Below are 23,188 nucleotides of genomic sequence, written 5' to 3'. Positions count from 1 at the left end.
AGCCACTCACCATGTTTTCATTTTGTGAAGTAACCACTTTTCCACTTCAGAGCTTCCTTAAAGATCCAATCCTGAACAGTCAACCCAACTTCAAACCCCTATGGATCTCACAGAGAGTATAGACCCTGGCATAAATTTGATTTGAAATGAGATTTTAGTTCTGAAACCAAACTTCCTGCTGTTAGCCAGCTTAAAACCATTTCACCCTTGTAGGCAACATACATACCAAAGCTAGATTTTTAGTTGTTTATTTTGTTCCAAACCTTTTTTGGATTTAATGTTTCAGGTTTCAAGCTCCCAAATTTTGTTCATTCTCCTAGATTTGACTATGGATTCATCCTACCCTAAACATTAATACTATGCTGTTTTCACCAACCAACATTCTCTCCATAAGCACACAAGCCCACACATGCACATGCACATGTGTGGAAGAATTGACACCCTACAATGTTATATGACACCTGATAAGGTAGATTTTTGACCTGTGAATGACATTCCTTCCTCTGGAGAGAAGTGAGTGGTAGCCAGATTCTTAAGTTCTATTCACACCAGGTGCAACAAAGGAGGCCCTGCAGAACTGCCCACAAGTGATTTGGTGTTGGGAGGGGCAGGGAGGAATGGCAGCAGGGACTTTGTTGATCCAACATTTTCAGTGGTCTCTCCTCCTGTTCCACTGCTGTTTGAACTGATAGGATAGTAATTAAGCCCCTTCCTACCCACAGAGCCAAGAAACCAGAGTGTTTTCCTTTGAGTAATTGATAAGAGCTGAACCGGGACCAGTGGAGGGGGATCAAGTCATTGAGGCCATCAGAAGCCAACAATGCCCCAGCTGCCTATTTGTAATGGAAAAACTCATGGGTAGGGGTCACTGTCTTCTTTGGAGCCCCCAAACAGCAATCTCATCCTCCCGGCCCTGGCTTGAGGTGGCAAGTTACTGTTAGCTCCAAGTGACAGTCAAAGATGCCTTGCAAGAAGATGAGAAAAAGTTTAGGTAATAGGAACACAACAGACCAAGGCCCAGAATAGGGAGAAAGAGATGCAGAGGCTGAGTGAGGAGAGAGTTTGAACTCCTAATGAGGTGAGTTGTGAATGCTCCTCAGCAAGACTGTTGCACAGAGTCTGGGTATAGGGAATCATCTGGCACCTATTTTAGAGGGGTAAATGTAGTCCAGAGTTGACCTTTCCTAGCAACTTTAATGTCCACTAATCAGAGTGGCCCAGTATGCACAGTATGAGGGACACATTGGTTGGTAAAGGCTAGCAAGGTTTCAATTTCTTAAAAGAAACTGTCCAACCCTTTGTGTAGCTGCTGCCTCTACCTTTTGGGGATCCAGGTTAGGAATTGAATTTTTCCCAAAACAGTCCCATTCCTGGCCTAGCCGAGGTGGAAATATAGATCTGTCATGAATAACGATAGAAGGGTTGGTACTTCAGCAGGTTGAGTTGCCTCTCCCCAGGCCTCCTCTGACTACTGAGAGGAAAGGGATTGCTTCACATTTTGACAGATAAAAGGATGGGGAGCTTGGGAAGGCCTGCAGGTTAAGCACTGGCTTGGGAAATCTATAAAAATCAGTGAGTGTTGTTTAAGGCCCCTTCCCTATGTGATATTCTACTCTTCCAGTCTATGATTATAGCAGCTTGACCCAAAAGGTGAGGTGTGGCTCAGCATGAGATGAGTGTGACTGATGCTACTATTAGGGAGGGGCTAGACCAAGGTAAGGCTGATTGGCTCAAGCTCTGGGTCCCTCCTTTCTTTAAGCACCTGTGTGTCTATGACAGTCATAAAAAGAAATAGAGAGGAAAGAAAAATGAGGAGGAAGTATAGGGGAAAGAAAGAAAAAGGGAAGAAGGAATCAGACTGTAACCAACCAGATGATGGGGAAACTATCTGTACACTTGTAAACTAACAGCACCCACAGTTCTTGGGGAGTCATAGACTCTGAGGCTAAATAAGGCTTGTTGCTCCATTTTACTCTCTGCCCTTCCTCCAGCCCCCTTCACCAGCAGCTTCTAAGGTCAGATGGCAAGAAGCTCCTCAGCACACAGAGGCTTGGGTCTTCCCACCAGGCTCCTGGGGACACAATAGCACCTTTTACAGTTGCTTCTAGTGGATGACTAACAGGCTTGGGCCAAGAGGTCCCATGCCCCCCACCCCCCCAAGTGTTAGAAGATATAGGGAGAGGTTCCAAAAGCCAGGGGGTGATCCCAAGCTTTACTAGATCATTGAAGGAGAAGAACCCTGGCAAGTTTAAAGGCATTCATGAAGAGAATTTGATTAATGAGTTTGGAACACCTGGAACTTTAGCTCCAAAGGGATGGTCAGGTGGCTGAAATGCAGTGTGCACAAGGTTTGGGAACAAGTGTGCTGGTGGCAAAAATGTAAATGCTGAGCAGTGTGGGGTGAAGGAAAGGGGTTGGAGAGGATCACACAATCACAAGCAATTGGCATTAGATTGGTTCCTCAGGGGTGGGAGAGCCCGGCAGCAGCTCCCCACTGGGGGCTGGGTCAGGGGCCAACATCTTGTCCTTGCTGGAATCCCTTTGCTCTTCCTTGAACATCCTTTGATGCATCAGAGGGACAAAGAAGAGGATTACAGCTCCAATTATTGGGGGCACACCAGCAAAGTAGAAGGCCACATGGTAGTCCCCAAAACAGTTTCGGAGGAGGCCTGAAACAGTTAAGAGAGAAAAGTCAAGCTCAGCTTTGTCCTACTGCCCAAAGTTGTTCTCTATCTCTTCTAGGGGCCATAATGATACCTATCTAGAGAATTTTGACCTGAACTACCTTGACTCAAGGAATACTTCAACTTGTAAGAAATTAACCTCTATTACAAAAGCAGGTGACTGCTCTGAGGTACTGGAACTGCAGGTCCTTGAGGCTAAGGCTCATTATGAAAGAAGCTAATGAAACTTATCGTAAAGTTCTCCCTTCCTCTCTGTAAAAAATCAATAAAATATATTTAAAAAAAAAAAAAAAAAAAAAAAAAAAAAAAGAGGAAAGCTAATTTAAAAGAACTCCACAGAATATGGTCAAGTCTTGTCTTGGTTTTCAGTGATATAACCTCCCATCCCCAACTTGGGCTAGAATGTTCTTGTGGAACAATTCAGCCAAGTTTCTATTTGTCCTTTCTCTTAAGTTTCCTTTTGCCCAAAGAGAAAGCTCTATGTGTATCCTTTCTTCAAGATTCAGATATGGTTGGTCCCTCTGGATTCCTCTAATTATGAATACTATGAATGTGTTTGGCATGGGATGCTAGGCTTCTGCTCACCTTCAGAAGATAATGTGAGCCACCACATAGGAGGAATGAGCCCAGAAACACTACTGAATAAAGACAAGTAGTCTCTTGGTCTCCTTAGGAGGTAAGCAAACTAGAAAGAGATGTGGATTCTGGGACCTATCTTTGGGATCAGGGGCTGCGTAGAGACTCCACTCGCTCAGTGGGCAGTATGGCTGTGACACAAAGGCCTGAGTGGAAGCTTTGCCACTGTTATGCAGCATGACAAGTAACCTTAAGATATCTTGCACAGAATTTGTGTTCAAGGAATATTTGTTGAGTTATCCCAGTTGGCCAGCCTAGGAAAAGCTAGCCCATTAATTAATATTTTCCGTAAATCCTAAAGAAAGGAAATGAAGTTCTTTTTCCATTGGTTTTCCTTGTTTCCTATGTTTTCTGGGGTACCAACAATGCCATTCTTAGAGAGTGGAGAAACTGGGAGTTAATAAAGATAGAAAGCCAACACTTTGCCTGCTGCCTTCTGGAAGTGACCCTCACTAGCCCAGTCCTGGGATGCTACCTTAATCAAATATCTTCTATAGGCTCAGTTCAGAAGCCAATAGAAGAGGAGAGGGGTGTCTTTAAGTCTTGATAAAATTAGGGCCCACCTTCTCTTTTCTTCCTGCCTAGCTACCTTGCAAATAATTACTTGCCTGTGAAGAAAAACGAGTATACTAGATCAATAGAATGGTCAAGAAGGACAAACCCATTTCTCTCTCTAGCATCTTGGAAACATCTGTGCTGTCTACAGTATAACTCCACTGAAACAGATATACAGCCATGAAAAGCTTATTGCCCAAAATGAATTAATGCACATATACTGTGCTTAGTTTCTTTCACCAATAGTGGTATGGGGTTTCATGCACTCTGACAAGGCTGCTAAAACAGAGACTAAGAGGAAGGGAAATTTAAGTAGAAGTATTCAGGAAAGCAAGGACCCAGGGAAGACAGGACTCCCCTACTCATACCCTTCTTTTAATATCAGCCTCACCTGCAATGGGGGGCCCAGCAATCATTGGCAGGGCCATCATGCCCAGGAGGTAGCCAATGGCCTGCGAAGCCTGCATTGGGCCCACCAGTTCAAATGCGATGGGGGCCATGATGGTGATGAAGAAGCCATCGCAAAGGCCCAGGAAGAGGCAGACAACGATGAGACCTCCGAAGCCCCTGCACAGGGGAATCATCATGGACATCAGGCCCAAGAGCAGGAAGGAGATGACCTAGAGAAGCAAGGGCCTGAGGTTGGTCATGTTATGCTTGCCAGTCAAGACCACATAGCAAATCACACCTTTTTCAGAGCTTCATTCCTACCATTTAAAAAATGGGGCAGCAGGGTGTCAACAGAGAGAGCAGTTGGACTAAATAGTTACTTATGCCCTTTCTAAGTCCTACATTAAAAGATTCAAAGTTTTTAAGAGAGCTCCTATTTAACTGCAAGTCTATGTTGTTGCTGTCAATAAGGTTGTTAGCTTCATGAGTTGGTTTTTAGAGAGGATAAGAAATGTCCTGGCCATGCCATCTGAGGAAATCTCCTGGTTCGGGGACTGTAGAACTTTTCCCAGACTGTTTTGCAATATTTAGGCAGAATCTAGGAATAAGAAACCAGATATCCCAGCTTCTTCTCTAGTAGATTCATGAACAACTATAAGATAAAACCAGACCTACCTATCAATATATAAGCCATAATGGTATGGCAATTAAGAGTAAGTACCATTATATAACACAAAAGACCCAATTAACTTATTTTATTCTGCTTTAATTGCTATCTACTATATCTAGCTGCCTCCTAACATCCTCAATGAGGCCCTTCCAAACAAGGTTTGGAAATTAAAAATCTCTCTTGGAACTGAGAATCAGCCCCCAACAATTGGCTCAAAGTGAAGCTGATCTGCAGGTTATCAGCCTTTCTTTTCCAACAGACTGACCAGGGACTTGACACCAGATATTTTCGTTGCTACTTCATAACTGTAATGTTGCTACTGTTATGAATCATAATGTAAATATCTAATATGCAGGATGGTCTTAGGCGACCCCTGTGAAAGGGTCGTTCGACCGCCAAAAGGGTCGTGACCCACAGGTTGAGAACCGCTTGTCTAGACGCAGCGGTTCTCAACTTGTGGGTCGCGACCATCGGAAAACACATATAGCATATCAGATATTTACATTACGATTTATAACAGTAGCAAAATTACAGTTATGAAGTAGCAACAAAAATAATTTTATGGTTAGGGGTCACCACAACATGAGGAACTGTATTAAAGGGTCGCGGCATTAGGAAGGTTGAGAACCACTGGCTAGAGGATGGCTCTTCAGAACATTTGAAGCTATGTATACACTCCTTTCCTCTCCCAGTTCAGTACCCAGGGAGAAATAAGGGGAGCAAATTCCTCTGATGGAGTATCTTGCATAACTCAAGAGAAATAAGTTTACCCATTGTTTTGTACTCTTAGCCTGCGACAACAGCAGGATGAGTTTGGACAAGTCACTTTCCTTCTCTGGGCCTCAGTTCCTCACTTATGAAATGGGGGAGTTGATAGTTTCAGCTACAATGCTCTAAAGTTGTTTGATATTACTCTAAGTGATAAAATGGGTCAAATAAGATTGCAAAGGGAGAGAGGTGGGTGGATAGAGGAAGTGGTCAGCAGAAGCTGGCCCTAAGCCTAGTTCTGCTTCTGACTATCTAATGCCTCTGCCTCCACTGGAACTCAATCTGCACAATAGAAAGCAAAAGCTGCTCATGCCCTACCACTCTCCTAGGGACTGTGGTGACAACTGAGCTATATGGCTAGGCAGGGCTACTTACTGCCTCTCATCAAGATAAAGTCTAGGCCCAGTGATAGCTTACCCTGATTTTCACTAACCTTTGGCATCTTGGAGCTGCTGATACTTACAGGAAAGACATGCAGGGGTGTCATGTAGAAGAGGCTGGAAAAGCCACACATACTCCCATGTAAAAATATACCCAGATAAGTCACTTGCTGATATTTGCACAGGAATTCAAATTTTCATAATTGCCTTATCTTAATTATAGGCTTTTGGTTTGACCGTGGTCAAGTTTTTTTTTTTATCATCTCTGGGACTTGGCTTTTCCTTCCATCACTTAGAGTAAAGTGGAATATGAAAAGGGCATAACATAGGAGTTCAGCTCTGCCACTACTGTCTAAGTCGTTTCCTCAGTTTCTCCATCAGTATGAGAGATTGGACTGGATGAATCATAAGGGCACCCCTAGCTCTGACAAAGCAGATTAACCAGTTCTGGCAAACCTAACACAGAGTTAAATACAATAGGAAACCTTGTCCAGGACATCTGATGGTATTTAGGAAAAGACTTCGGTCTGTCAGAAGACAAAGAAATCCCTGCTGTGAGTGTAGTTAGGACCCTTTGAAAAAATGATTTTAGGGCTTCCTCAGGGGAGTCAGAACTCAACCACTTCCTGATGGTGATAACATGTTTTCTGGGACTGCCATCACCCCTCCACAGGGTTTCATACTTAGGTACCTTCTAGTAAACCCAGCTACAGGAGCAAAAAGCATGAACCACATCATAAAGGCAATATTTCTATAGACAAAGATAGACAACTTAAGCAGTAGTCTGTATTCCAACCAGACCAGAGCCCAGTTCACACAGAAAGTGGCCTCTTGAATATCCATGAGGCTACTTGCCACAATATGAGGCTATTTATGTCACTGTCAGAAGGATTAAAAACTTGCATGGCTGTAACATTTTTTTGACTTCTCAAAACTGGGTCACACCTAGATTTTTTTTAATCCTCACCTGTGAGGTGGGATAGGAACAATAATTATTCTCACTGCACAAATGAAGAAAGTGAGGCTTAGAGAAGGGGAGTGATCTGACCTTTTCTGGTACTTTTTTGTGTCAATCAAGAGGATGGCATTTAGGCCCTGGCTGGCTAGCTCAGTTGGTTAGAGCATCGTCCTGATACACTAAGGTTGAAGGTTCGATCCCCAGTCAGGGCACATACAAGAATCAACCAATGAATAAATAAGTGGAATAACAAATCTCTCTTTCTCTTTTCCTCTCTCTCTAAAAGTCAATCAATAAATAAAAAAAGGAGGATGACATTTAACAGCTAGGGCTTGGTGCCAAGTATCTCTGGAAATATAAGAGGTGATGGGCCTGGGCCCAACCTAGAGGAGAGAGACACTGGGTATAGAGCCTCGAGGAGAGAGACACAGATGCCCAAGACCCTCCAAGAGAGTGTAGGGTAGCTATGAGATCACTCCTCACTGGGGGCAACATCTAACTCCTGGCCTCACTTTCCCTCTTTCAGATGAGAGAGCCATTATTAATAAATGTTTCCTTGAAAATGTTCTTCAAGGTTCCATTTATATTGTTCTCAATCTTGATGAAAGAGTAAGAAGAAGGATGATTGCACTCATCTGAAAGCAAGGGAAACTGAGGGTCAGATAATTTTATTGACTTTTCCATGTTGTACAACAAGCTGGTGTCAGAGCTGAGGCCCAGGGTGCAGCAATGACACAACCTACCATTTTATCCTAAAAAGTGGGGATAACCTAACATCTGTGGCAAAGTGTTATTCCCCACAGTGGACAGCATGGCCACACTCACCTGCAAGTAGATCTTCTTAAGTCCAGGAATGGAGTCACTGACACGGCCTGATACAAGGCGCCCGAGGCCTGAGGTAGCCCCAATACACACCAAGAGCACCCAGGTCTGCTTGATTTCCAAGAACTCCTCTTCCACATACTTCATCTGAAAAGCATATCACAGACCCCCCCAGGACAGGAGAAAAAAGAGGAGCTGACTGGTTAGCTATTGGCATTTCCAGAACCCTCAACTGCTTACTTGTCTGGACCATGACAAGAACTTCCTTCCTTGTAGCCCCAGCTCTGGGGCAAATTCCCTGGCTGCTTCTAAGAGTTTAAAAGGCTACATATCTCCGGGTTCTCTAGATCCTGGGCTTTTGAACAATAGCTGAGGTGAGTGGGTATCTCCAAGTCCTGGCAGGAAAGAATACAGCCTTAACAACTGAGAAAACCAATGGTTCTTCTACAACCTCCCTATTCCCTGACCCAGAACTGACAGACCAGGGAAACAGTAGGTCACCAGGGGAGAAAGATCCACCAACTTTAGAGTAACACTTCTAAAAGTGTGTTTTAAGAAACATGAGGTCTATGAAAGATAACTGGACTACAAGTGACAGTTCTTTGGCCATATAAGTTGGGTGGATGCTGGTTAAACAAAGCTGAAGGATTTATTTACTGCAGGTATTTTTGGTACCCTTAAAAGATTGCTATACAATATGAAGCTGAAGAGATCTAATATATGTTATTTCTTAACAAAATTATTTGACCACAAAGACCAGCATTCCATAGAACACACTTTTAGAAAATCCTATCCTTGAGTCATCTGGGCCAGTCTCCTAAATCCTAGTGATACTTATCTTCTCCTGAAAATCTATCTTGACTTATCAGTGGGAGAAACCATAAGCATGGACCTTCCCCTAAGGAATTCCCCCTATTTCCCATTGAGATCTTTCCTCAACCTGTGCTCTTTTCCACTCTGAGTCTCTCCAAGTACTATTTGTCTTTTTTCCCAAAGGTCTCCATTCTGTCCTTTCAATGTCCTTCACCCCTACCCTCTGGCACTTCAGACAGGTTAAGGGCAGATTCTTGGGACAAAATAGGGTGGGCCCACCCTGGTATTCCTCACCAGGTGTACGTAGGGAACGAAGTAACCAAGGGCAGCAGCAGCAATCCCAAAGGCCCAGATGCGGTAGGTACGTTGACGGAACACTCGCATGTTGAAGTACTTCCTGAGTTGAGCCAGAAAGCATTGGCACAGGTTGTGGACACCTCTCTTGCTTGGGGTGTCTTGAGAGCTGGGCAGGAGGGGCCGGTAGGTGAGGGAAAGCAGCGTAAGAATAAACATGAAGGTACTCAGCACCTGGAAGGTTTGGGCAAGCTTTATCTTAGCCCCCAGCATTTTGATGAGAAGGGGGAAGGATATGGAGAAGATGCTACTCCCAGCAGACACTACACCATTGGCCAGACCCAGACGACGTTGGAAGTAGTGGCCCAGGATGACGAGAGATGGCTGAAAGGCGAAGGAACAGCCACAACCAAAGAGAATCCCATAGGTGAAGTAACGCAGGCTTAGTGAGCTGTGGGAGAGACACCAAGAGCTATCCTCAGCAGCCTGACCAGCAAATCCACCTGCCCCTTTCCCTTCACCCTCCTGAGACCTGCATGCCCCCACCATTAACCCACAGCCCCACTTAACACTGACCCTCTGAACAGACAAAGGACAGGACCTTCTGGTTCTCATTTTGCAGATGGGGAGACAGAGGTTCAGAGAAGTAAAGTAATTGACCCAAAGTAGCATAATGGGGTCAGAAAAGCTTGGACTTGACTCCAGGTCTGTGTGATTCTATTTTGATTCATAGCACCTAATCAAAGATGATTGTTCAAAACAAAGTCAGAACCAGCCTATGCAAAGGCTGGATGATGGGGCTATAAGGAATAAGTCAGTGACTTAAAACAGTTTTACCTACTGCTCACCTAGACAGCGTGGTAGGCTGGTAGCCAAAGCTTTATCCAAAGTAACAACAAAGGTCTGTAAGGGCCCAAGATCCTGGAAGGTTGAGACCCTCCATAGGACTCTTCAGTGTCTTTCTCCATGCTCAGAGCCCTTAATATTTCAGAGAATAGCTGGTGGCCTCCTGAGAGACAGCCCATCCCCAACCCTGCTCAAAGTCTGAATATCCCAAGACCCTTTACTCCAGGCCCTAGATGATCTGCATGGGCCATGGTCGGCAAACTGTGGCTCGCGAGCCACATGCGGCTCTTTGGCCCCTTGAGTGTGGCTCTTCCTAAGCCTTAGGAGTACCCTAATTAAGTTAATAACAATGTACCTACCTATATAGTTTAAGTTTAAAAAATCTGGCTCTCAAAAGAAATTTCAATCGTTGTACTGTTGATATTTGGCTCTGTTGACTAATGAGTTTGCCAACCACTGTGCATGGGGATCCTGAGGTAAAAAGTCCCTTTAATTTTAAGAGCCTGGCTTCTGTTTCTAGACATGGTATGGGTTAGCTTCCCAGAGTAGCCTGGCTGCTTGATGGGAAATGGAGCCTGAAAAAAGTTATGGGTCTCACAAAGTAAGACATGTTCTGACTTAAAATTATTAAGCCCTGTGATGTCCATAAACCTCGGTCAGCAGGGAAAAGGCCATGTGAAGTTTAGTTTGGCCAGCTATCTGCCCCCCCAAAAAATATTGGCACAACCTAGTGAGGAATCTTGTCAGTTTTTTTAGCTTCCACATATTGTACAATAGTTTTTATCTGACAATTTAATTGCCTAATATTCTCCATAGTCAGGCAGTTCCTCCCCATAGATATCAGTCCTTATACTAAAGGACTGTGCCTATGCTGTAGAGATGATGTGGTGTTAGCATGCATGATTCCAATCACAGCTATTATTACCAATACTTTCCATCTATTTGCATTCACCAGATATGACAAGGGCTTTGATTTCAAAAGGGTTGCCTCTACTTGGAATACATAGCTAAGCCAACTGCTCCTCTTTTGTCATTCCTTGAGGCCTGCTTCCATGAGATTCTAGGGACTCATTGGGATGGTCTGGGCCAGGGGTCTTGTCTAAGGGACAGGAGTTAGACCTTCAGAGTGAAGGACAATGGGGGCAAAGCATGAGGTTCAGCCCAGGGTGCTAGGTGATAGATCTATTTTTAGCTGTGCTCAAGGCAGGAGGCCCCTAAATAAGCTTGCCAAGTCCTCCCCATCCCTGCCTGCATTCCTCTCTACCTCACACCATCCAAAGGAACTCAGAGCCCTAATTCAGACAACAGGAAGGATGACTTGGAGCCCTAGCCACAAACAGAACCATTTTTCCACTGGATGTGAAGCCATCCAGAATATTTCTTGGCTCTGAAGATGTTCTTACAGAAAAGGCAAAGGGGTTGGGGGAGGGGCTTAGGGGCTGGAAAACAGAATGCCTACTCCAATGTGCCTAAAGAAGAGTGCCAGAAGAAAACACATCTGAGCTCCTTCCCGTTCTGTAACAGCTTATGTGGATTGGAAGGTAAATGAGATCCGTATGTTGCTAATTTGTTTGCACTTTGCTATGCTCAGCCTTAAAAAACAGGCCTCTTTTGTGTAGTGCTGAGACTGGAGCTGCTTATGAGGTCTAAGCTCTTCCCCACAAGGAGCCAGACACCAACTTGCTGAGGGCAAAAGAGGCCAACAATTGGAGGGGTTCCAAAAGGGTTTGGAACTGCCTCCCTGGGAGGGCTGAGCAGGTTTCAGGTAGGACATGATTTTCCCCTCTGTCTGAACTAGAAGGGATGGAGCCAAGAAACCATTGCAAGACATATCCAAGCTCTGCTGCAGGGTAGGCTTGGCAGCCAGAAATGCTTAAGTCATTAAGCTGGATCATCCTCAAAGGGCCCAATTGTGGCAGAACAGGATTATCATTCTTTGATGTGAGTGGAACCCTAGGACTAGAGAACATAACCATGATCCTACTCTGGGGAGCCAAGCTCAGAAAGCAAATCTCTAAGTTAACTGTATCTTCAGGACAGCATCTTCCTACACAAGCTCAGCAGATTGCAAGTAGGAGGTACCATAACTTCCAAAGTGGCTTTGGCAGAAAGTTGATGACATTCTTTAGGAATCCCATATTTCTCAGTCTGTAGTGGAGGATTTTCACTTCTCCCCTCAACTACAGATATGCTTCTGCAGGGCTGGTAGAAAGGAAATAGAAAATGAACCTGTAACTTGCTCCTTGAATGACACTACTGAGTTCTGTCAATGGGACCAGAATTTGACTCTAACTTCGGTCTAGCTGGGTAGCTGGGTACTAGGTTTGTACTCAGTTGGGGATGCTGCTAAATATTTATTTTAATACCCAAGACATGAATCTTATCTGTCACAAACTGTCTATGCATTTGCAGCCAAAATATCTTGAAAGGGGCCAGAAATGCTAAACAGCCTTGGAATCCACACCCTCAGGAATCCTATAATGATAGGTGTCCACATGAGCTTTCTCTAAAAGCTCATTCCCAAAAAGGCTGATGAGGTCATGAGATGTGTGGTACATTGAAGAAGAATAAAATGGAAGAGTTGGAAGAGATGTGAAAACACCATCTGGTCTAATCCTTTCATGTTACCAATATAGAAATTGAGTCCCAGAGAGAGGAATGGTACTCCTCAATTGTTCCATAGCCATTCAGTGGCCAAAACTGGACATGGGCCCAGCTGTATGAACTCCCAAACTTAGACTACTCCCACCACTTTTGAACTCTTTGGTCCTCTTTGGGGATATTCCCTATCAGTGGGCACAGGGAATCCTACCTAGATGAGTCCTATTGGAAAATAAGGACCCAGCATAGAAAGGACCATAGGAGAGTCTGCAATGAGAAAAGTGTCCCTAATTGAAGTCCAGAGAGAAGCCAACCCTTAGGCTTGGGCAATTGACCAGCAACTCCTAACCTTACCTGGTGAAAGAGCTGGTATGGAGGCCAATGAAAGCGACGGCAGCCCCTGCAGTTGCTGTGATTCGGCAGCCCAAACGATCAGTAAATATACTCACAATGGGAGAACAGAAGAAGATCATGCCCATTGAGAGGGCTCCTACCCATGCTGCAGAAAAAAACAAGTACAAAGATACCTTAGCTTAATGTGGTACCTGGTAGTATGACTGGTATCTCAAGTCTTCTTCCCTGACCTTGCACAGGGAGCATTGCATTGGCCTGCACTGCCAGCTAGCTACTCCCTAGTAGCCAGAGAGATTAGGCGATTTTCAAAGTACCTATAGCAGGGCAATGTGAGAAATAAAGAGTCTAGTTTATAAATACACCCAAAACTTCAGAGCTGGGGCGGGGGCTTAAAGATCAAGTCTATGATGAAGTATAACTAGCCACCACACAGGTGTATATTTCTCAGCCTCTTTAGCTGTTTAGCATGATCATGTGACTGAATTCTGACCAATAGAATGTGGGTTCAGGTGATACACACCACTTCTAGGCCTGAACCATAAAAAAGTCCCATCAGGTTTTTGCTTTCTGGTAGGCTACAACTGCAGAGTGGGTCCTTGAATAACTACATTGAGCAAACTTCTTCCTCCCTCCCCAATATGGAATCCCTGCACTGAATGTTTCATAAGAAATAGAGAAATTTCTTGTCCTTTAAGCCGCTGAATTATTTTTATTATTGTAACCACTTTTTAAATTTTTTTATAGAATTTATTGGGGTGACAGTGGTTAATAAAATTATATAGGTTTCAAGTGAACAATTCCATAATACATCATCTGTGTATTGTATTGTATATTCACTATCCCAAATCAAGTCTCCTTCCATCACCATTTATCTCCCTTTACTGTCTTCTACCTCCTGCCACCCCTCTTTCCCTCTGGTAATCACCATACTGTTGTCTGTGTCTATGAGTTTGTTTTTCTTTGCTTAATCCCTTCACCTTTTTCACCTAACCCCTTAACCCCCTCTCCTTTGATAGCTGTCAGTCTATTCTCTGTATCTTTGAATCTGTTTCTATTTTGTTTATTAGTTTATTTTGTTCATTAGACTCTGCATATGAGTGAAATCATATGGTACTCATCTTTCTCTGATTGGCTTATTTTGTTCAGGATAATACTCTCCAGGTCTAACCATGCTGTCTCAAAGGATAAGCTTTCCTTCTTTTTTATGACTAAGCAGTGTTCCATTGTGTAACTTTACCACAGCTTTTTTTATCCACTCAGTTTTCTAATTACCATTTGTTACAGCAGTTAAATCAACACAAACTAAAATATCCCTCCACTACCATTTTACTGATAAAGAAAAAGGTCCAGTAATATGAATGGACTTACTAAAGATCACACAACAAGTTAGTGGCAGAGCTGATACCCAAACCCAACTCTTTTTATTTCTAGTCCAAAGTTAATTGTGTTATTATATATCTTTTATTGGGTTTATCTTTCACTGGATGTGTGCAAGCAGAGGCTAGATATAAAACAAGGGATTCAAGCATTGGGGTAATATTTGGACTGTCCAACATTTTAGGCTCTTCCATGGATGCTAAGCCAGATCTATAACCTTCAGCACTCAGCTACTTCATTTCAGCTCCAAGAAGCATGGGCATTAATTAAGCCTTCAAGAGGTAAAGCTCATCTTGCTCACTGCAACAAAGTCCGGTGAAGATGTTAAGACTCAGGAGCACGGAAGGCCACAAACATAAGACAGGTTCTGGAGCCACCCAAAGATTTGTAAGGACACTGTGCAAGAGAGTCATGTAACTATCATGCTGAAATCCTTCATTGGAGCCCATTTTGGGCAACTTCCTGGCTCTGAACTTGAATAAAGAATTTATTCTGTTTATAAAGGCTCTTAAGTATCTGTAACAATGCTCACCAGGGAGAAATTTGTCCTTTTGCTTATATTCTTATAGCCCATTTCACCTTGCTCAACCCTCAGAAAGAAAGCCCGAGGGTTTTTCTTTGTTTGAAGGCTGTTATTAAATTTCATCTGGACCTCTCTTTTCTAGGCTAAATAATCTTAGTTCCCTTAACTTTTCTTCTTAGCCTTAATTTCTAACTCTGTAATTACTTTCATAACTCTCCTCTGAACACATTTCAAGTCTTCATCGTCATCATCATCAAAAAGCATCATTGCCCTAGCTGGTTTGGCTCAGTGGATAGAGCATCGGCCTGCAGACTGAAGGGTCCCGGGTTTGATTCCAGTCAAGGGCACATGTCCGGGTTGTGGGCTCGATCCCCAGTAAAGGGTGTGCAGGAGGCAGCCAATCAATGATTCTCTCTCCCCTCTCCCTTCCTCTCTGAAATCCATAAAAATATATATATTTTAAAAAGCATCATTGAGTATCACCTGAGCAGTGCACCAGGCCAGCTTCTGGCTCTCTTCAATTGTGGAGGCGCAAGTGCTCCAGAGAAGTGCAATCTGAGTGAGATCAGGGCTAGCCTACTGCCTGTGTCTCTTACCTCAGTGCCTAAAAGCTTGTTCAGATCCCCACTGGGAAAATTTGCTTTGCTGGGGTGCCATCTTGAGCCATAGCTGCCTGGTTCCCAAAGTACTGTCCTGGGACAGCAGGGAGACCTGAACTCTCATCACAATTTTACTTCTTACCTTGCAATTTCACCTCTCATCAGCCATGGGGCTTTGAGCAAGTCACACAGCACTTTTCAAGTCTTATCATCTGTAAAACGGGGATTAAAATTTCTGATGGGCCTTCCTCAAAGATTTTTAATGATCAGCACATGTAGTCATATGTATGAGAGCTTTGTAAATAGTAATAATCACATCATATACAAAAATTAATGCAAATAGATCACAGTCTTAAATGTAAAATTTAAACTAAAAACCTTCTAAAAGAAAGTATAGGAGAAAATCTTTCTGATCTTTAGTTAAGCAAAAATTTCATAGATATTTACAAAAGTAATATTTATAAAGGAAAAAATTGATACATTAGACTTCAAAATTTGAAACTTCTGCTCTTTGAAAAAATGGTTATGACAATGAAAAGGCAAGCCACAGACTGGGAAAAAATATTTACAACACAAATATCTGATAAAAGACTGGTATTCAGAATCCAACTGTGAGTTGACTCTCACAACTCAATAAGAAGAAGAAAAACAATCCAATTTAAAATGGGCAAAATATTTGAATGGACATTACCATGAAAACACAAACACACACAATATGAGTGGCAATTAAGCATATGAAAATATCCTCAATGTCATTAGTAATTCAATAAATGCATATTAAAATAAAAATGGGGTACCACCTACAACTTGCTAAAAAGGCTCTTTAAAAATAGACAATACCTAATACTAGTGAGGATGTAGAGGAACTGGAAATCTCATACACTGCTGATGGAAATGCAAAATGTTATACCTACTTTGGAAAACAGTTTGGCAGCTTATAAAGTTAAACATACAATTACCATAGGACCCTGAAATTCCAGTCTTAGGTATTTACACAAGATTTAAAAAAAAAAACTTTGTTCACAGAAAAACCTGTACTTAGATGTTCATAGCAGCTTTTTTTCCCCCCATAACAGCCAAACCTGGTAATAACTCAAAATATACTTTAACTTGTGAATGGATAAATAAGTGGATATACATTATTATAATGGAATATCACTCTATAATAAACAAGAATGAACTATTGTTATAGGCAACAACCTAGACACCTTTCAAAGGCATTATGCTAAGTGAAAGAAGCAGACACAAATTCTGGAAAAGGAAAAACTGTGGGACAGATAATGGGTGCCAGGAGGAAGCTTGGGGGGAGAGGATTCATTACAGAGGTACATAAGGGAACTATTTATTTATTTATTTATTTATTTATTTATTTTTCCTGTATTGATTAAGGTATTACATATGTGTCCTTATCCCCTCATTGTCCCCCACCCCTCCCCACTCATGCCATCACCCGCCCCCTCCCTGGTGTCTGTGTCCATTGGTTAGGCTTATATGCATGCATACAAGTCCTTTGGTTGATCTCTCCCTCTTAACCCCACCGTTCTCTATCTTCCCTCTGAGGTTTGATGGTCTGATCGATGCTTCTCTGTCTCTGGATCTGTTTTTGTTCATCAGTTTATGTTGTTCATTATATTCCACAAATGAGTGAGATCATGCAATATTTATCTTTTTCTGACTGGCTTATTTCGCTTAGCATAATGCTTTCCAGTTGCATAAGGGAACTTTTTAGAGTGATGAAATGTTGTATACCTTAAATGTAGTGGTGCTATTCTTTTGTAAAAATTCATGGAACTGAGCATATTAGAAAAGTGAATATTACCGCATGTAAATTATAACTCAAATCTGATGTTATAAAAAACTCTTCTTGTAGCAAAGCAGGAAATGCCAGTGAGAGATCTCATTTATGATGTATGTGTTTTTATTCTGGCTGGATTAAAAAAAATAGTTCAAATAAATAAAAATATTTAAATATAATATTATCTTACTGACATTTCATCAACTAGAACTCACCATTGTTTGGTCCTTCCGAATAAACAAAATACAATACAATGAAAACTGATTATTGGGGTTGAAGGTATTTTTTTGTACAGTCAAAGAAAGTTGAAATTTTATTTGGTGTAGCTTTTTTTGTTAATGGCATGTATCCACCATTATGGCACCATAAAAATATATTTTCACTGCCCTAAGAATCCTATGCTCCACCTATTCACCCTCCCCTCCACCCCACTTCTGACAACCATTTATCTTTTTCCTAGAGGCCTGATGCACGAAGATTCATGCAAGAATGGGCCTTCCTTGCCCTGGCTGCCGGCACCGCCTTTGCTCCAACCCAGAGCTGCCTTTCCGCCTTCCCACACTGTCCAGAGGCCCGGAGCGGCTGGGGCACCTGGCCGCTTGGTGACTGTGTATGCAAATTAGCCCCCCATCTTTGTTGGGTTAATTTGCATACTCACTCCTGATTGGCTGGTGAGCATCGCAAAGGTATGGTCAATTTGCATCTTTCTCTTTATTAGTGTAGATTGTCTCCATAGTTTTGCCTTTTCCAGAATGCTGTACAGTATAGTTGGAATCACAGAATGTGTAGCTTTTTCAGATTGGCTTCTTTCATCTTTTAATATGCATTTAAGGTTCCCATATGTCTTTTCTTGGTTTGATAGCTCATTTTCTAGCACTGAATAATATTCCATTATCTGGGTGTACCACTATTTATTGATTGATTAACCTACTGAAAGACATCTTGGTTGCTTCCATGTTTTGACAATTATGAATAATTCTACTATAAAATCTGTGTGCAAATTCTTGTATGGATATAATTTTTCACTCATTTGATTAAATACCAAGGGGCAAAATTGCTAACTTGTATACTTAGTTTTGTAAGAAACTGCCAAACTGTCTTTTAAAGTGGCTGTACCATCTTGCATTCTCTCTAGCAATGAATGAGAGTTCCTATTGTCCCACATCCTCATCAGCAATTGGTGTTGTCAGTGTTCTGGATTTTGGCCATTCTAATAGTTCAAAATAGGTACATAGTGGTTATCTCATTGTTATTTTTTTTAAAATATATTTTATTGATTTTTGACAGAGAGGAAGGGAGAGGGATAGAGAGTTAGAAACATCGATGAGAGAGAAACATCGATCAGCTGCCTCCTGCACACCCCCCACTGGAGATGTGCCCGCAACCAAGGTACATGCCCTTGACTGGAATCGAACCTGGGACTCTTCAGTCTGCAGGCTGACGCTCTATCCACTGAGCCAAACCGGTTAGGGCTCATTGTTATTTTTATTTGCATTTCCCTGGTGATATATATTATGATGAGTATCTTTTCATATGCTTATTTGTCATCTGTATACTTTCTTTGGTGAGGTGTCTGTTAAGGTCCTTGGCCCATTTTTAAACCGTGTTATTCATTTTCTTATTGTTGAGTTTTAAACGTTCTTTGTGCATTTTAGATAACAGTCTTTTATCAGCTATGTCTTTTGCAAGTATTTCCCCAGTGTGTGGTCTATCATCTCATTCTCTTGACATTGCCTGTGGCAGAGAAGTTTTTAGTTTTAATGAAGTCCACCTTATCAAGTATTTCTTTCATGAATCATGCCTTTCGTATTGTATCTAAGGAGTCATCAACAAGGTCATCTAGGTTTTCTTCTGTTATTGTCTAGAATGTTTATAGTTTTGTGTTTTACATTTAGGTCTGTGATCCATTCTGAGATAATTTAAAACTTTAAAGCTTGAAATAGTTGGTACAGGATATTATATTGATTACATTAGTTTCAGGTGTATAATATAGTGATTAGACATTCTTATACCTTAAAATATGATGTCAGCCCACTAATTCTAGTCACTGTGCAAACTTATTGACTATATTGCCCTTCCCTTTTTTACCTACCCCACAACCCCCTATCTTCTGGTAACCATCCCTTTGTTCTCTGTTTCCATGAGTCTGTTTTTTTGTTCATTTGTTCATTTGTTTTGTTGTTTTAGATTCCACATGTAAGTGAAACTGTATGGTGTTTGTCTTTTTCTGCCTGCCTGACATATTTCACTTAACATAATACCCTCTAGAGCCATTCATGTTGTCGCAAATGGCAAGATTTCATTCTTTTTTATTGTTGTGTAATATATAATCTCACAATTTCTTTATCCATTCATCTATGGATTGACACTTAGGATTTTGAGTTAATTTTTGATAAGGGTGTAAAGTTTGTGTCTAGATTAATTTTTTTTTGCATGTGGATGTCCAGTTGTTCCAGCACCATTTGTAGAAAAAAATCTTTGCTCCACTGTATTGCTTTTGCTTCCTTGTCAAAGTTCAGTTGGCTATATTTATGTGGATCTATCTCTGGGGTCTCTATTCTGTTCCATTGATCTATTTGTCTATTTTGTTCATCTCCTCCAATATTGTGTTGGCTATTTGGGGTCTTTTGCCTCTCCATATAAACTTTAGAATCAGTTTGTGGATATCCACAAAAGAACTTGCTGGGATTTTTATTGAGATTGTATTAACTCTATAGATCAAGTTGGGAACTTATATCCTGACAATATTGAATCTCCCTATGCATGAACATGGAATATCTCTCTGTTTATTTAGTTCTTTTAAATTTTGTTTTTAAGCATTTTGTAGGTTTACTCATATAGAGTTTGTACATATTTTGTTAAATTTATACCTAAATATTTCATTTTGGGGGAAGCTAGTGTAAATGGTATTTGTTTTAATTTCAAATCCCACTTGGATATTGTTGGAATATAGCAAAGTGATGGACTTTTCCAGGAGATTTTTAGTTGATTCTTTCAGGTTTTCTATATAGATGATCCTATCATCTACAAACAAAGGCAGTTTTATTTCTTCCTTCCCAATTTTTATACCTGTTATCTCCTTTTCTTGTATTATTGTATTAGCTAGAACTTCCATTATAATTTTGAAAAGGAGAGTTGGGAGGGAACATACTTACCTTGTACCAGATCTTAGTGGGAAAACTGCCAGTTTCTCACCATTAAGTGTAATATTAGTATTATGTTTCTTAATATAGATTTAAAAAATTAATCTATTTTATTTTACCTTTTAAAATTTGAAATAATTTTAGATTCACAGGAAACAGCCAAGATACTTCAGAGAGGTACCATGAATCTTTCTTCCAGTTTCCCCCAATGGTTACATCTTATTTAACTATGTTACAATATCAAAACCTGGAAATTGACATTGGTATATTATATGGGTTTAGTTCTATATCATTTCATCACATGTGTAGGTTCATGAAACCACCACCACAATCAAGATATAGAACTATTCCATCACCACAAAAATCTACTTTGTGCAACTCTTCATAGTCACATCCATTCTACTCCTCCACCATCCCTAACTTCTAGCAACTACAAATTTGTTTTCCATCTCTATAATATTGTTTCAAAAAAGTTGTATAAGTAGAGTCATATAGTATGTGACCTTTTGAAATTGGCTTTTTCACCCAGCATAATTCTATGAAGAATTTAAAGTGAGTTTCTTGAAGACATCATATAGTTTGGGCATTTCTTTTCAAATTTTCTATCCACTCTGCCAATCTCTGTTTTTTTGAATTAAAAAAACCTTTTCAATTAGAGTTGACATTTATTTTTTTTAATTTTGTTTTATTGCTTAAAGTATTACAAAGAGCATTACATATGTCTCCTTTTTTTCCCCTTGACCTTCCCCTGGCCTCCCTTACCCCCCAGTGTTTTGTGTCCATTGGTTATGCTTATATGCATGCATACAAGTCCTTTGGTTGATCTCTTACCCCCCAACCCTCCCCTACCTTCCTGCTGAAGTTTGACAGTCTGTTTGATGCTGCTCTGCCTCTGTATCTATTTTTGTTCATCAGTTTATAATGGTCTTTATTATCCATAAATGTGTGAGATCATGTGATATTTTTCTTTCATTGACTGGCTTATTTCACTTAGCATAATGCTCTCCAGTTCCATCCATGAACTACAGTGGGAAGCCTGGGGAGGGTTAGGGGGAGGTAAGAGATCAACCGAAGGACTTGTATGCATGCATATAAGAATAACCAATGGACACAAGACACTGGGGGGTAGGGGAGGCCGGGGGAATGTCAAGGGGGGGAAAAAGGAGACATATGTAATACTCTTTGTAATACTTTAAGAAATAAAACAAAATTAAATTTAAAAAAAGAATTCCTTCTTTTTTACAGCAGCATAGTATTCCATTGTGTAGTTGTACCACAGTTTTCTAATCCATTCTTCTGCTGATGGGCACTTAGGCTGTTTCCAAATCTTAGCTATGGTAAATTGTGCTGCTATGAACATAGAGTTGACATTTAATATGATGGGTAGCATAGTATACAGGATAATGATTACACATTTATATAACTTACAAAGTAATCTCCCCAATAAGTCTTGCAGTAAACTGACACCATATATACACTGAGTGGCCAATTTATTATGACCGGCCAGATTATTATGACCACCCCATTAGTAGTTCGTTGGGCCACTTTTTGCCTTCAATACTGCGTCGATTCTTCTTGGCATTGACTCCACAAGATGTTGAAAGGTTATGCAAGGAATCTAACACCATGCCTGATGAATAGCACTGTCCTGTTCTGTGAGATTTGATGGTTGTGGAACCAGCTGCCTGATGGCTCTTTTAATTTCGTTCCACAAATGCTCAATTGGATTGAGATCTGGTGATTGTGGGGGCCACCTAAGCAAGGTAAAGTCTCCCTCGTGTTCTTGAAACCACTCCTGCACAATACGAGCACCGTGGCATAGCACATTGTCTTGTTGGAAGAAGCCATCTCCATTGGGATACGCCATCAACATGATACTTAGGTATGTTGTGCTATTCAGATGTTTATAATGGTCTGGCCCTCTAGCAACTTCAGCACGAAATTATAGCTAATTTGCCTACAAACGTCAGGTGGTCATAATTATCTGGCCACTCAGTGTATTTATTAAAAGACTGACTATATTCCCTATGCTGTAGTTTACATCCCCATTTTGTAATGATCAATTTGTACTTCTTAATCCCTTCACCTTTTTCACTCAGCCCCCAACTTCCTTCCGATATTCTGTATCTGTGAGTTTGGTTTCTCTTTTTTAAATTTTGTTTTAAAATCCCACATGTAAGAGAAATCATATGGTGTTTGTTTTTCTCATTTGACTTATTTCACTTAGTATAATAGCCTCTAAGACCTAGAGTCTAGGTCCATCCATGCTTTTACAAATGGTAAGATTTCATTCTTTTTATGGCTGAGTAATATTCCATCGTGTATATATGTACCACATCTTCTTTATCCATTCATCTTTTGATTAGTAAATTTAATCAATTTACATTTAATGTAATTATTGATAGATATGTAGTTGTTGACATTTTAGTAATTGTTTTCTATTGTTTTTGTAGTTCTTCTCTGTTCCTGTCTTATTCTTTTGCTCTCTTGTATGTTGATGACTTTCTGTAGTGTTGTGTTTGAATTTCTTTATCTTTATTTCTTGTAGATTTTTGGTTTGTGGTTACCATGTGCTGCATAATTACCAGGCTGTGTTTATAGCAGTTTATTTTAAACTTATGGTCACTTAAGTTTGAACACACTCTAAAAACACAAATATTTTTACTCAGCTCAACCACATTTACATTTCATAATTATTTTTTACTTATTTTTTGTGTGTTTGTGTGTATACCTTAATTTACTGTTGTAATTATATATGATCTTCCTACTTTTACATTTTAACCTTTATACTAGCATTAGTATTGGTTGATCTACTGATTTTATTAGGTGTTTGCCTTTGTCAGTAAGAATTTTTCTTTGCAATATTTTCTTATTAATACTTTTATTTATTTTTTTCTTACAAAAAGTCCCTTTAACATTTCTTATAATGCTGGTTTGGTAGTATAAAATCCTTTAGCTTTTTCTTGTCTTGGGATCTATC

At 40.8% G+C, this 23,188-nt stretch overlaps 1 protein-coding gene across 3 annotated transcripts in view; it reads right to left on the bottom strand.

Annotated features, from left to right (window-relative positions):
* Positions 1-232: 232 nt before the first annotated feature.
* Positions 233-23,188, bottom strand: part of SLC16A2 (solute carrier family 16 member 2) — a 168,750-nt gene continuing 145,794 nt past the window's right edge. For 2 of the 3 annotated variants that reach the window (XM_006082939.3, XM_023764674.1), the window contains 5 exons: positions 12,772-12,916; positions 8,971-9,421; positions 7,867-8,010; positions 4,267-4,495; positions 233-2,669 (listed from right to left, as the gene is read on the bottom strand). In XM_006082939.3, coding sequence (XP_006083001.1) covers positions 2,449-2,669; positions 4,267-4,495; positions 7,867-8,010; positions 8,971-9,421; positions 12,772-12,916 — 1,190 coding nt within the window. In that variant the 3' untranslated portion in view covers positions 233-2,448. The remainder of the gene's footprint in view (positions 2,670-4,266; positions 4,496-7,866; positions 8,011-8,970; positions 9,422-12,771; positions 12,917-23,188) is intronic. The other variant, XM_006082937.3, reaches the window with a different exon arrangement.

The sequence above is a fragment of the Myotis lucifugus genome, unplaced genomic scaffold (genome assembly GCF_000147115.1).
Source record: "Myotis lucifugus unplaced genomic scaffold, Myoluc2.0 scaffold_4, whole genome shotgun sequence".
Taxonomy (NCBI): domain Eukaryota; kingdom Metazoa; phylum Chordata; class Mammalia; order Chiroptera; family Vespertilionidae; genus Myotis; species Myotis lucifugus.
Note: the sequence above shows the minus strand (reverse complement) of the source record. Positions and strands in the feature narration are given on the sequence as shown.